We start from the raw sequence: 15,004 nt of genomic DNA, 5'->3' as shown, positions 1-15,004 counted from the left end.
CAGCCGGCAACCCCGAGCTCCCAGGGTGCCTTGCGCGTTCTTCACTCATCGGCGTGCGCCGCAATAAACAGCCCTCTTTGTTCAGCACTCGCCTTGGCGTACGTGTCGTCACTCTCGTACGTTACATGGTGTCAGAAGTGGCAGCGCCGTTCCCGCGCAAGCGACCGTTTGGATAGCGAGCTCGAAATTCAAGCCTACGCATGGAAGCCCTGCCGCCTCCTGCTCCGCTGGTGCTCGCTGAGAACGCGGCAGCCAATTGGAGGAAGTTCAGGCAACGCATCGAACTATATTTTGTAGCCACGGGGAAGGAACGTACCAGCGCGGAGAAGGCAGCCATTTTTTTACATATGGCCGGCCAGGAGGCCATTGATGTCTTCAACACTTTTCGACTTACGTCTGCCCAAGCGGAGGACTACGATGCGCTGGTGCGCAAGTTCGAAGAGTACTGCGCACCAAAACAGAATGAAACATTCGAGCGATACGTCTTCCGAATGCGACTCCAGAATGAAGGTGAGCCATTTGAACAGTTTTTGAGGGATGTGCAGCTCAAGGCGCAGTCGTGTAACTTTGGCGATCTCAAAAACTCCATGGTGCGTGACCAGTTAGTTTGTGGAACTCGGGACAAAAAGTTGCGCAACAGACTGTTGCGCGAGAAGGACTTGACGCTCAAGAAGGCCATTGATTTCTGCAAAACGGCTGAGGCTGCCACGAGTCAGGCGCGAGTCTGGGAGCAGGCAGAGACGGCACAGGTGGTCGGCGCAGTGGAAGGAAAGTTTGACGGGCCGGCTCGGGGCAAGACTTTGCGGCGGTGCAACTTCTGCGGCAGCTGTCACCCGCCGCGAAAATGTCCGGCATGGGGAAAGAGGTGCGCGGTGTGCCGAAAACCGAACCACTTCGCGGCGTGCTGCAGAGCGAAGAGAAGCGTTCAAGAAATTGAGTGCCCTGAAGAAAAGTGTGAAGATGATTTTGAAATATTAGACGCGCACACAGCCGGCGTCGCCAGCTCGAATGATTGGATCGTTCCGGTTAAAGTTGACGCAGATACAGTGCACATGAAGGTCGACACGGGAGCCCAGGCGAATTTGTTGCCGTTATCTTTATACCGGAGACTCAAGCGAAAGCCACCGTTGCGCCCCAGCCAGACTTATTTCAGGCTATGGAGGCAATGCTGAAGTAACGGAACGTAGCCGGTGGGTGGAACAAAGAAAATGAACATTTATTGCTTGGTGTCACCGACTTTATAACGATACAGCAAAGGTCACATGAATGGCGCTGATAAGCAAGAGTGCGACACGTTTCATTTCATTTCATTTCATTTATTTCATCCTTAAAGGCCCAAGGGCATTACATAAGGAGGGGGCTACAATTCATATAAAAGAAGCATAAAAAACACACGCACAATGAACACACACAACAAACTTCAAAAGCTAAAGAGAAAAAAAAATAAAGAAAAAAGATAAAGGGTTTACATGTGCAGTGAAAGCATACAAAAGAAAAAAAATTCGCTTGCGGCAGCGAGCACAGATGAAAGTCAGTGATCAACACGTGTTAAAAAATGACAAGGAATTCCCTTATTCTGAAGATGACGGGCCAGTTCTGTACGAAAAGATTTTGAATCGTTGCATAAAACTATGTCGTTAGGTAGGGCATTCCAGAGTGTTATTGCATTGGGAAAAAATGAACTATTCATTGCTAATGTACGGGTCTTGATACCGGCTATGGGGTGGCTATGGCTGAGGCGACTTGAAGTTCTTATCGGGGATTTTAAAAGTGGGTGTCTTGAAGCTGGATGATGGAAGAAGTTATGAAGAAGGCAAAGACGTGAAATTATGCGGCGTGATTCAAGTGATGGGAGGGAAAGAGAGTGTTTGAGTGCAGTGATACTAACTTCTTTGGAATATTCAGAGGTGATAAACCTGACGGCGCAATTTTGGATGGCCTCGATTTCGGCGGAAAGGTATGCTTGGGATGGATGCCAGATAGATGATGCGAATTCAAGTTTGGGGCGGACGAATGTTTGATAAGCCAGTTTTTTAACGTCTGGAGATGCTAATTTCAGGTTTCGCCGGAGATAACCTAGGACACGAGAGGCATCGGAACATATCGTTTGGACGTGAGTTACCCAAGATAGTGTCGATGTCAGATGCAAACCAAGGTACTTGTAGGATGTTGTTGGAGCAATCGGAACCGTGTTAATGCTGTAAGTGTGCTGGATTACAGTGCGCTTGCGAGAGAATGACAAGAGTTGACATTTTTCAAGGTTTAAGGGCATGAGCCATCGGTTGCACCATGTAGCTATTGCATCAATGTCTTTTTGCAGGAGGTGACTGTCAGTGGGATGACGAATGGGGCTGTATATGACACAGTCGTCTGCAAATAGTCGTAGCTTGGCGTTTATGTTAACTGGAAGATCGTTTATGTAAATTAGGAATAGCAATGGTGATAAGCCTGCGCCCTGGGGGACGCCTGATGTAACATTAGTGAGGGGTGAGTGGTAACCATTGCTTGAGGTAAACTGCATGCGTCCGTTAAGAAATGTCTCAATCCAGGAGATAAGATTGTCAGGAATGCCTAGGGAAGAAAGTTTTGTGAGCAGGTGTGAGTGCGGAACGCGGTCGAAGGCCTTTGAAAAATCTAAAAAGATGGCGTCGATTTCAAAGTTGCCGTCCATTAAGCGAAGTATGTCATGTGTGAATTCAGCCAATTGCGTTTCACAGGAGTAGTGTTTACGGAAACCGTGTTGGTGAGGATAAAAGAAGTTAACTGAATCCAGATGGTTCATTAGATTCGACGCTATAACATGTTCAAGTAATTTCGAAGGAATGCTCGTTAAAGAAATAGGGCGATAGTTAGAAGGATTTGTGCGGTCATCTTTCTTAAAGATTGGTATGATTTCGGCTATCTTCCAGTCGTCGGGGATTTCTCCGGATTCTAATGATTGTGTAAATATTAGGTGCAGTATCTGGCTTGAGACTAGACTAGTGTTTTTCAGGAGTTTACTGTTTATGTGGTCACAGCCAGATGATGAAGAAGTCTTAAGAGAACTGATTAGATTTTCTATTCCTGTCGTGGTGACTGTGATTTGAGGCATGGGCATTGTTGAGGTGGGAGGGGAAATATTCGGACTGCAAGCAGCAGGGGAGAAGACTGAACAAAAATATTTATTTAGAATTGTTGCGCACTCTTTACTGTCTATTGGATCGCGATCAGCGTCTAAAAGTTCAAGTCGGTTCGTTCGTAATTTAGGGGAAAGAATGCGCCAGAATTTATTCGGGTTGGATTTGAGGATAGAATGTAGATCGGTAGAAAAAAACTTCTTTTTGGCGGAGGCTAATTTTTCCTTATATTCATTCACGCATTGGTGGTACCGTTTCCACGCTGCGGGCCGGTTATGCAAGTTAGCAGTTCTATAAAGCCGTTTTTTCCTATTAACAAGCCTTTTCAGTTCTCTGTTAAACCATTCGTTGTTAGAATCGGATTTTACGCAAAACGACGGAATGTGCTCATTTTTCAACGAAAGGACAGTGGTCTTAAAAAAGTTCCCAGTTGGTATTAACCGAGCGAGTTTGATAAGCAGTCTGGAAAGAGCTGTAAAATTCAGATAAGGCATGATTGATGGCATCGAAATTAGCTCTTTTGTAGTCGGTGATTACTTTTTTTGATGAGGACCGTTTTATAATGGGTAAAGAAAGGCGGATGTGAAGTAGATTGTGATCGCTAATGCCTGGTAGAACGGTTATACCTTTTACGTCGTCGGGGGAAGTTGTCAGGAGTAGGTCAAGAATGTTGTTTTCTCTTGTTGGGCATGTAATGACTTGGTGTAGGTTGAGGTCAAGTGTTAAATCAAGGAATTGTTTTGAATCGTTAGAAGATGACCTATTGAGCACTGAGAGTAAGGGCCAGCTAATGTTCGGGAAGTTGAAATCCCCAAATAAAAAGATAGGGGAGTTAGGAAATTTATTTTTGATGTTGTTTAAGGCACGGCCAAGCGTGTCACAGAAGGATGAGTCGCTATCCGGTGGCCTGTAGCAAATGCCGAGAACAATTTTCCTTGTCTTATCGTTCAAGCATACCCACATGAGTTCGAGAGTGTCGTCAGTGCTGATGTGAGACGATGATAATATGCTCTTAATAGCTATGAGGACGCCACCACCTTTTCTGTTTTTCCTATCGTGCCGGTATATTGTGTAGTGAAGATTAGGGGAAAAGATTTCGCTGTCTTTGATATCCTCTTTCAGCCAGGTTTCCGTTAGGAGCACAGTATCAGCGTCGATATCAGCAATGAAGCTCTCAAGTGCGTCACGTTTTGGGATGACGCTCCGGATATTCGTGAAGGCAATATTAAGATCAAGGCATAGCGAAGGACGTCGGATGGGGACGGATGATAGTACCTGTTTTTTAGTGGGTCATGTCGTGGTTCCTGAAGCGCTCTCGGTCGGTGGTCCTATGTTACGTCGCGCGCTAGCTGCTGAGTTAGGGGTTTCCAATACGCCAGCAGTGGCAGGGTCATAAAAATAGCATCTATTGCCAACATAAAGCTTATCAAAAGCAAGTTTAAACGCGCACTTTTGTGGTCGGATGAACTGAAGTAGCTTTGAACGTGCTTGGCGAGTAGGAAATTCAGTCTTCTCTGATTGCGTAGTTTGTCCCTTTAAGTTTTCGCCCGCAGGACAGTATGGTCTCTTTGGTTTTGAACTGTGCGAATTTTACAATGATAGGGCGTTTCTTGTCATCGGAGTGACTTCCTATTCGGTGAGCACGTTCAATGCTGTTGCTGTCGAGATGAAGATCGAGGTGATCAGCACACAGGGTCACAATTTTTTTCTCCGATTCTGCCCATGATACGTTGTTTGTGTCATCGAGGCCTAAAAAAAGCAAGTTGTTGCGGCGCATTCGGTTCTTGGTGTCAATGTTAGCAGCTTTCAAGACAGCGATTTCGCGGTGTATTTTGTCTGTTTCGTTTGAGGGTTTGCCAGGGTCCGGATGATGGTCTGATGATTCAAGTTTCTCTAGACAGTCACTTAAAGAGGCTATTTGTTTTTCGTGCATGGTTAGAGTGACCTTGAGGTGATCAACTACAGAGCGGATTGCTTCAAAACTTTCTGCTAGCTGTTGCATGCGAGTGTCAACGGATAAGGGGTCGTTATTTGAGCCAGGACCGGGGTTTAGTTCGACGTCACCGGATAGTAACAGCATCAATTGCGACAGGCAGTTGAACGCTAGAGCGTCACTGAATATGCGAAAAACACCGCGCCACTTCGAGTCGTAGGGGCACGACACCAATACCAAAAAACGGTTGCTACTTCGATATGCTTTACAACGGTTTAGGTAACCAACCTGAAACGTCATTTAGAAGTACAGAAAGGTGGGCAAGTTGGTTATTACTATCCATGGTAAAACAGCGCGGAAAAAACACGAGGACGGAACAAACACGACAACACCAGCGCTCGTGTTGTCGTGTTTGTTCCGTCCTCGTGTTTTTTCCGCGCTGTTTTACCATGGACTGAAACGTCAGCAGTGCGGTGAGCATTCTGCGTGGACCGGTGTCGTGCCCCGTGTCGGCCGAGTGGGTCCGCTGTTTAAGTAGGGCTGCGTCACGTCCCGTGGTTGGTGACGTAACGAACAGGGGTAGTTGCCAGATGGGGTTGTGACTGTCGCCGAGACTGGCGTTCCGAGGGGAGGATGGGTATTGTCGGGTCCAAAGTTCCGGGCCGGTGCGGGACAGTTGTCGGATGGCAGCAGGAACCACGTACCAGCAGGTGGCCAGTACGTCAGCGCCTGAAACGTCAGGAGTGCGGTGAGCATTCTGCGTGGACCGGTGTCGTGCCCCGTGTCGGCCGAGTGGGTCCGCTGTTTAAGTAGGGCTGCGTCACGTCCCGTGGTTGGTGACGTAACGAACAGGGGTAGTTGCCAGATGGGGTTGGTGACTGTCGCCGAGACTGGCGTTCCGAGGGGAGGATGGGTATTGTCGGGTCCAAAGTTCCGGGCCGGTGCGGGACAGTTGTCGGATGGCAGCAGGAACCACGTACCAGCAGGTGGCCAGTACGTCAGCGCCTGAAACGTCAGGAGTGCGGTGAGCATTCTGCGTGGACCGGTGTCGTGCCCCGTGTCGGCCGAGTGGGTCCGCTGTTTAAGTAGGGCTGCGTCACGTCCCGTGGTTGGTGACGTAACGAACAGGGGTAGTTGCCAGATGGGGTTGGTGACTGTCGCCGAGACTGGCGTTCCGAGGGGAGGATGGGCATTGTCGGGTCCAAAGTTCCGGGCCGGTGCGGGACAGTTGTCGGATGGCAGCAGGAACCACGTACCAGCAGGTGGCCAGTACGTCAGCGCCTGAAACGTCAGGAGTGTGGTGAGCATTCTGCGTGGACCGGTGTCGTGCCCCGTGTCGGCCGAGTGGGTCCGCTGTTTAAGTAGGGCTGCGTCACGTCCCGTGGTTGGTGACGTAACGAACAGGGGTAGTTGCCAGATGGGGTTGTGACTGTCGCCGAGACTGGCGTTCCGAGGGGAGGATGGGTATTGTCGGGTCCAAAGTTCCGGGCCGGTGCGGGACAGTTGTCGGATGGCAGCAGGAACCACGTACCAGCAGGTGGCCAGTACGTCAGCGCCTGAAACGTCAGGAGTGCGGTGAGCATTCTGCGTGGACCGGTGTCGTGCCCCGTGTCGGCCGAGTGGGTCCGCTGTTTAAGTAGGGCTGCGTCACGTCCCGTGGTTGGTGACGTAACGAACAGGGGTAGTTGCCAGATGGGGTTGTGACTGTCGCCGAGACTGGCGTTCCGAGGGGAGGATGGGCATTGTCGGGTCCAAAGTTCCGGGCCGGTGCGGGACAGTTGTCGGATGGCAGCAGGAACCACGTACCAGCAGGTGGCCAGTACGTCAGCGCCTGAAACGTCAGGAGTGCGGTGAGCATTCTGCGTGGACCGGTGTCGTGCCCCGTGTCGGCCGAGTGGGTCCGCTGTTTAAGTAGGGCTGCGTCACGTCCCGTGGTTGGTGACGTAACGAACAGGGGTAGTTGCCAGATGGGGTTGGTGACTGTCGCCGAGACTGGCGTTCCGAGGGGAGGATGGGCATTGTCGGGTCCAAAGTTCCGGGCCGGTGCGGGACAGTTGTCGGATGGCAGCAGGAACCACGTACCAGCAGGTGGCCAGTACGTCAGCGCCTGAAACGTCAGGAGTGCGGTGAGCATTCTGCGTGGACCGGTGTCGTGCCCCGTGTCGGCCGAGTGGGTCCGCTGTTTAAGTAGGGCTGCGTCACGTCCCGTGGTTGGTGACGTAACGAACAGGGGTAGTTGCCAGATGGGGTTGTGACTGTCGCCGAGACTGGCGTTCCGAGGGGAGGATGGGTATTGTCGGGTCCAAAGTCCCGGGCCGGTGCGGGACAGTTGTCGGATGGCAGCAGGATGCACGTACCAGCAGGTGGCCAGTACGTCAGCGCCTGAAACGTCAGGAGTGCGGTGAGCATTCTGCGTGGACCGGTGTCGTGCCCCGTGTCGGCCGAGTGGGTCCGCTGTTTAAGTAGGGCTGCGTCACGTCCCGTGGTTGGTGACGTAACGAACAGGGGTAGTTGCCAGATGGGGTTGGTGACTGTCGCCGAGACTGGCGTTCCGAGGGGAGGATGGGCATTGCCGGGTCCAAAGTTCCGGGCCGGTGCGGGACAGTTGTCGGATGGCAGCAGGATGCACGTACCAGCAGGTGGCCAGTACGTCAGCGCCTGAAACGTCAGGAGTGCGGTGAGCATTCTGCGTGGACCGGTGTCGTGCCCCGTGTCGGCCGAGTGGGTCCGCTGTTTAAGTAGGGCTGCGTCACGTCCCGTGGTTGGTGACGTAACGAACAGGGGTAGTTGCCAGATGGGGTTGGTGACTGTCGCCGAGACTGGCGTTCCGAGGGGAGGATGGGCATTGTCGGGTCCAAAGTTCCGGGCCGGTGCGGGACAGTTGTCGGATGGCAGCAGGAACCACGTACCAGCAGGTGGCCAGTACGTCAGCGCCTGAAACGTCAGGAGTGCGGTGAGCATTCTGCGTGGACCGGTGTCGTGCCCCGTGTCGGCCGAGTGGGTCCGCTGTTTAAGTAGGGCTGCGTCACGTCCCGTGGTTGGTGACGTAACGAACAGGGGTAGTTGCCAGATGGGGTTGGTGACTGTCGCCGAGACTGGCGTTCCGAGGGGAGGATGGGTATTGTCGGGTCCAAAGTTCCGGGCCGGTGCGGGACAGTTGTCGGATGGCAGCAGGAACCACGTACCAGCAGGTGGCGAGTACGTCAGCGCCTGAAACGAAACGTGTGAACCATCCTGCTCATACATCAGCACGCGTGCTTGATAACACTGCATCACGCGTGCTTGATAATTCTACATCCCTTCCCCCTAAGCTGGAGTAAGCGAGACGATCTGGAGGCTTCCGTATGCGAGTCGAACGACGGGGTGGTTGTTGGTCTTCGGCTTGAGACCTGACTTCCCGTGCCTCCGGGCCTTGATCAGCTTCTACCTGCTCTGACTATGCTGAGCTTCCTCGTGGGTGCGGACTTGGCTCGGCTTGCTAGGTGACGCCCCTGTGCCGAGTCGTGGCCGGAGTTGGTCTACATGGCGCCGCTGCTGTCCCCCAGGTGTTTCCAGTGTTACCATACGTGCTCCCGTCGTGGACACTACTGTCGCCGGCAACAACCTTCGACCAGACTGAAACTGGCGCGACCATACATGCCTTCCCGGTTGAAACTGTGTCGGTGTTTTTGCTGCTCCAGGCACAGGTTCGCCAGAGCCATCATTTCCTGTCACCTTGGTGTCTGAGTGAAGCTGTCAGCCGGGTTCGGGGACGGAAGCCCAACAGTAGTTCTGCTGGCGACTTTCCTCCTTCTAACGGTGTCGTTCTATAACGGAATAAAAACTTGATTAGTCGTTCTTGCAACGTGCTTGCCGGATGCTTTCGAAGCCCTTTTATTGTCCGCACGGCCCGTTCCGCCAAACCATTTGACTGAGGATGGTATGGGGCTGTTCTTATGTGCTTCATGTGGCTTTCTTGCAAGAAACTGGACATGGTGGCACTTGAAAACTGTGGTCCGTTATCCGATACTAAGCAGTGTGGTAAGCCAAAACGTGCGAAAATCCCTTGAAGTACCTGAATGGTGGTCTCCGCTGTGATGGTCTTCAAAGGTATGGCCTCAATCCACTTCGTCTCGGCATCAACCAACACGAAAACTTGCCAGCCATTGATGGGGCCCGCAAAATCCATATGCAACCTGTACCATGGTTTGTTGCTCGCCGGCCATGGAGACGGCACTGCAGCAGCCGGCATGGGCCAGCATTGTGTACATTGAGGGCAACCATGAACCAGCACTTCGAGGTCCCTATCTAATCCGGGATACCAAAACCACGCTCGCGCTGTGCGCTTCATGGCACTGATACCGGGTTGACTGTCGTGCAGTTCCTTTAGCATGCATCGTCGCGCCGCATTCGTCAACACTACGCGATGGCCCCAGTAAATCAGATCATGACTGGCCGTGAGCTCGTTACGGCGAGAAAAGTACGGCATCAGGTACGGATCCACTCCCTGATCTGACGAAGCGCCTCGTCCGAGCGGCTTAGCTCGGCTTTTTCCTTAGCGGAAAGGGCCCTGGAATCTAGACTCCGCGTATACAGCACGTATTCCATGGGCACTTGGCCTCCTCGGTCACCAAAGCACGGCAATGGTAGCGTTAGCATTTAGCTGTCCTGGGCGGTACTTGAGATCATAATGGTAAGCCGACAGCCCACCGCTGAATTCTTCCTGCGGCCATGTGCGGAATCGGCCTATCCGGGTGGAACAGTCCTGTCAGTGGCTTGTGATCCGTCACCAGAGTAAAATGCTTCGCCAGCAAATAATCCCGAAACTTGGTGACGCCGAAAACCAAGGCCAACGCTTCTTTCTCCAACTGCGAATAATTCCGCTCAGCCGGTGTCAGTGCTCTCGAACGAAACGATATGGGGTAATCCCTGTTTCCAATACGGTGTGACAGCACCGCGCCGACTCCCACTGGCGAAGCGTCGCATTCAAGCCGCAACGGCTTTCCGGGGTCGTAGTGCACGAGAAGTTCCGCTTCTACCATAGCGCGCTTGGCTGCCTGGAAGGCTTCCTCGTGTTCGGCTTTCCACTGCCATTGCGCTCCTTTAGCCAACAGCCTGTAGAGTGGAACCAGCGTGGTTGAAAGGTTGGGTAAAAATTTGGCGTAATATGTGATTAATCCCAAAAAGGATTTTAGCTGGCTCACAGTCTCCGGTCTTGGTGCGGCGGTGATGGCTTCCATATTCTTGGGGGGGGAGGGGGGGGGGGGGTAGGCCAGTTGCATCGATCTTGTGCCCCAAGAACGAAACTTCCTTCTCGCGGAACCTGCATTTGTCGCGGTTCAACTTCAGTCCGTTTTCGCGCAGCCGCTCGAAGACTTGCCGGAGAGTGGAGTCGTCATTCTGTTTTTCGGCAATAATGATGTCGTCAAAGTACACCTTGACGCGAGGGAGCCCTTGCAGAACGGATTCGAGGCGGCGCTGGAACAATGCTGGAGCCGATGCGATGCCGAAAGCGAGACGGTTGTATGCAAACAACCCTTTGTGTGTGTTCAACACGGCCATTGTTCGTGCTTCATCGTCCAGTGGAAGTTGATTATACGCGTGTCGTAAATCCAAAGTGGTGAACACCTCGCCCCCGTACAGAGATGCGAAGATGTCCTCAATTTTCGTCAACGGGTACTGCTCCAGATGTGTCGCTGGATTCACGGTTAGCTTGAAGTCGCCGCAGAGCCTAATATCACCGTTTCGTTTCAGTACGGGCACGACGGGCGTAGCCCACTCGGAAACTCTCACTGGTGCCAGCACTCCTTCCTGTACTTGGCGGTCGATTTCTGCAGACACTTTTTCCCGAAGCGCATAGGGCACTGGTCGAGCCTTGAAAAAGCGTGGTACAGCGGCTTCTTTTTTGAAGTTTCACGGGCGGTCCCTTACAACAACCCAACTTCTCCTCGAAGATGTCCGAAAATTCAGCCAGAAGTTTCGCTGTCTCTGTGAACCACATGTATGTTCTGCGACTTGCATTCTTCCGGAAGGCTTGGATGGTGTTCCGGCCGAACAATAGACAATCCACTACTACGAGCGAGCTGTCCACTTGAGTGCTGCCGCATTCGACTTTCATGGCCACTCGGCCAAGGACCGGCAGCGGCCCCAGGAAGCACGTCAGGCGTAGTGAAGTCAGTGCCGGCCACCCTTCGCAATGGTTCTCGTATATGCATCTTCGAAAAACGTAGCGCGAAAAACAAGACACAGGTAAGGTGTAGACAGGACACGAGCGCGTTCTCACGACGTCGTGAGAACGCGCTCGTGTCCTGTCTACACCTTACCTGTGTCTTGTTTTTCGCGCTACGTTTTTCGAAGGTGCAATTGCTCCGACTAGCCCAGTTTAGCTTACTTGTGCGGTTCTCGTATACCTTTCTTGGAATGACGCTGACAGTGGACCCTGTATCCACCAGCATGCGCAGGTTCCGGCCTTCCCAGATGAAATCCCTTTCGAATGGGCGTGCGGACTGGTTACTACTGCAGCTGTGAGCCACCAAAGCGTAGAGCATTTCTTCTCCGCTTGCGTCATTGGCGTCCAGCTCCTTCACCGCGAAAGTTCCTGAGGGGTTAGAGCGGCCACTGGAGCACATCCTTGCCAGGTGTCCCTTCCTGCCGCACTTGTGACACGTCGCTTTCTTGTGTCTGCATACTTCCGAAGCATGGTTCGAGCCACATCTCCAGCATTGAGTTGACTCGGTCATGGATCCATGCCCGCGTCCGGACTTCTGCGGATTCATGCTGCGCTTCTGTACAAAGTTTGCCGCGCCGTTGTCCTTGAAGCTCCTTTCTTGCATTGCCCGCACATTCGCTTCTGCGGTTTCCGCTGCTAGAGCAAAAGCTTCTGCCTCCGCCAGGTTCAACTTCTTTTGCGACAACATGTGTCGTCGAGCTTGTTCATCACGTATTCCGCAGGCAATCCGATCCCGCAACATGCGGTCCAAAAACTTCTCAAAACTGCAATCCTTTGCGAGACGTCTCAGGTCAGTGATGTAGTCCCGTACCTTTTCGCCTTCCGCTTGGTTCCGCATGAAAAAAGCGTAGCTCGCTGCTATCTCATTGGCATGGGGATCGAAGTGGTTATCCAGGTGCTGTATGACGGCCTCGTAGCTCAGGCTGTTCACCGATTCCGACTGGCACTGGCCTTGAAGCACGCGAACCACGTTGTCACTCAGTGCCGACACCAGAAGCGCACGCTGCTTCCCTGAATCTGTGATGCCGTGACCCTCAAAGAAGGCCTCCAAACGAACACGGTAAGTGCTCCAGCTACTGGTCGTGTCGTCGAACTCGTGTGGTCTGGCTGTCGTCGTGCAGCTATCCCGTCCTCGTCGCCACTGAAGTAACGGAACGTAGCCGGTGGGTGGAACAAAGAAAATGAACGTTTATTGCTTGGTGTCACTGACTCTATAACGATACAGCAAGGGTAACATGAATGGCGCTGATAAGCAAGAGTGCGACACGTGTGAACCATCCTGCTCATACATCAGCACGCGTGCTTGATAACACTGCATCACGCGTGCTTGATAATGCTACAAATGCTATACAGCATGTTGGTACAACGGTGCTGCCTCTTTAAGTGGGCTTTAAATGCGAACAGCTGGTTTTCTATGCGGTGAAGAAGGGCAAACAAGCATTACTCGGCCTTGTTGGGACTGGGTGTCCGAGCCAAGAAACGGTCGAGGCGACGGTGAGTCAAATGACTTTTATGTACAGTATGCACAAGGGCTTTTACATGATACAAGGACCAAGAGCACCACGGGCTAGCACAAAGAAGAAGGACGGCCCCGGCGGCGAGCGGAGCTCCGGCGTGATGGCTCTTCTGCTGCCCGTCTGCTGCGCGGGTTCCGCGCGGCTCCGTTTTTATAGCCGCCCGTGTCCGTTGCGGCAGCCAGCAGTCCAAATCCTCCAATCAGGTAACGGCACTGGCTACCGTTCAAATTGGACGAATGGCCGAGAGGCGGCCGGCCGTTGAAGCGTCGTAGGAGTTCGCACCGGCGGAGAGGAGGGGGAGGAGGAAGGGTCAGCGCCGGGCCGGGCGCCGACGAGGCGGGATGATTCACGCTGCAGGCCGCGACATGTCCGAGAGAGTCTGGGCCTGCGTTGAGCGTCGGCGAGCGCGCAGCGCTGGCTTCCAGAGAGGCCAGCCAGCGAAATGGGGCTCCGGCACTACAGCCTTGAGGCATGTGAGAAATTCGGCTTTATAGCACGAGTCCGGTCAGTGTCACTAGAGGAAGGAATTTAGAAGCAGCGGATTATTGAAGTGTTTCCCGCTCTATTCCGTGGCCTAGGATGTACGAGGCGGAAATACAGGATCAGCCTGAAAGACGATGCGCGACCTATAGCGCTACCCTCGAGGAGGCTGCCACACGCACTGAAGGAGCCCCTGCGCCAGGAATTGGACCGCATGGAGGCGGAGGGCATTATAACCCGGATGCAGGACCCAACTGACTGGGTAAGCCCGCTTGGCATCATAACTAAGAAAAATGGGAGATTAAGAGTGTGCATGGACCCGCGTCGTGTGAATGAGGGTATCCGAAGGGTACGAGCTGCCCCGAAGAGAGGACATTTAGGCAGAGCTGGCAGGAGCCAGGTATTTCAGCAAACTGGACGCTAATAGAGGCTTCTACCAGATACCATTTGGGCTAGCCAGAACTCAGCTGAGTTCAGCGCCGGAGCTTTTTCAGATGAGTGATATCCTGGACAACCTCCCGGGGGTGCGGGTCTACACAGATGACGTCTTCGTATAGGGAGCAACCAGGGAGGAGCACGACCGAAGGTGGCGCTCAGAACAATTGAGACTGCAGGCTTAACCCGGAGAAGTGTGCAGTGGCCGCTGACAAGATCAAGTTTCTAGGTGATGCGCTCTCTAAAGAAGGAATACGGCCCGATCCGGACCTGGTGCGATGCGTAGCCAGTATGCCCACACCCACATGCAAACAGGAGGTGCAAAGACTCCTAGGCGCGGTCAACTACTTCGGAAAGTTTTTGCCTTGTCTGTCTGAAAAGACACACAGGCTACGCTCCCTCGTGAGGAAGGACTGTGAATTCGAGTGGACAGAGGCGCATGACAAGGAATGGAAAAACTTGTACGGCATGCTATGCCCCCTTGTTGACCATTTTCGACACTCAGAGGCCCACTAAAGTGTCAACCGATGCGTCCAACTTTGCCTTGGGTGCTGCTCTCCTCCAGCTACTTCAAGGGGGTTGGAGACCGGTGGTGTATGCCTCGCGTGTTTTAACGCAAGCGGAAACCCGGTATTCTCAAATTGAGGAGGAGGCACTAGGAATAACATTCGGCTGCGAACGTTTCAGAGAATTCATCGTGGGGTCTCATGTCACCATAGAAACAGACCGTCAGCCCCTTCTAGCTATTGTGAAAATGGGACTGAATGAAATGCCCCCTCGTGTTCAGCGTTTTTTCTTGCGTCTGATACAGTTCGACTTCACCCTGCAGTTCTTGCCCGGAAAGCAGCTCCTACTGGCGGATGCACTGTCGCGTCTGCGGATCCCACCAGACTCAACTCGGGCAGAGGAATATGAAGATGTAGCCATACATGCTGTGAACGTACTTTCGACCCTCGTCAGTGACGCCATTGTAAAGAGGCTGCAGGCAGCGACGGCTGAAGATGAAGACCTCAGGCGAGTGATGACCGCTCTCGAGAATCACGAGGCCATTCAAGGGCAGTTATCGCCTGTGGCAGCAGAGTTGTCGGTTGTGAATGGTATCCTTATGAGAGGCGCTAAAGTGATAATACCTAAGAAGCTACGGAAAGAAATGCTGGACCGCTTGCACGAGGGGCACCTCGGGGTAAACAAGGCAAAGGCGAGAGCTAGAGCCCTAATGTATTGGCCGGCTATGTAAAAGGACATTGAGGAAAAAACGTCAAAATGTGAGACCTGCTGCCGCTAAGCGTATCGGCAGCCATCAGAGCCAGTACTA

At 52.8% G+C, this 15,004-nt stretch overlaps 1 protein-coding gene across 1 annotated transcript; it reads left to right on the top strand.

The window, feature by feature from the left end:
* The first annotated feature begins 347 nt into the window (after positions 1-347).
* On the top strand, positions 348-3,039 carry LOC149349211 (uncharacterized). Its single transcript, XM_089575421.1, has 2 exons — positions 348-865; positions 3,018-3,039. The coding sequence occupies exons 1-2, from the start codon at positions 348-350 to the stop codon at positions 3,037-3,039; spliced, it is 540 nt and encodes a 179-aa protein (XP_089431547.1).
* The last annotated feature ends 11,965 nt before the right edge of the window (positions 3,040-15,004 follow it).

This window comes from Amblyomma mixtum, chromosome 3 (assembly GCF_055824585.1).
Source record: "Amblyomma mixtum isolate Tamu chromosome 3, ASM5582458v1, whole genome shotgun sequence".
In the NCBI taxonomy this organism is placed as follows: domain Eukaryota; kingdom Metazoa; phylum Arthropoda; class Arachnida; order Ixodida; family Ixodidae; genus Amblyomma; species Amblyomma mixtum.
Note: the sequence above shows the minus strand (reverse complement) of the source record. Positions and strands in the feature narration are given on the sequence as shown.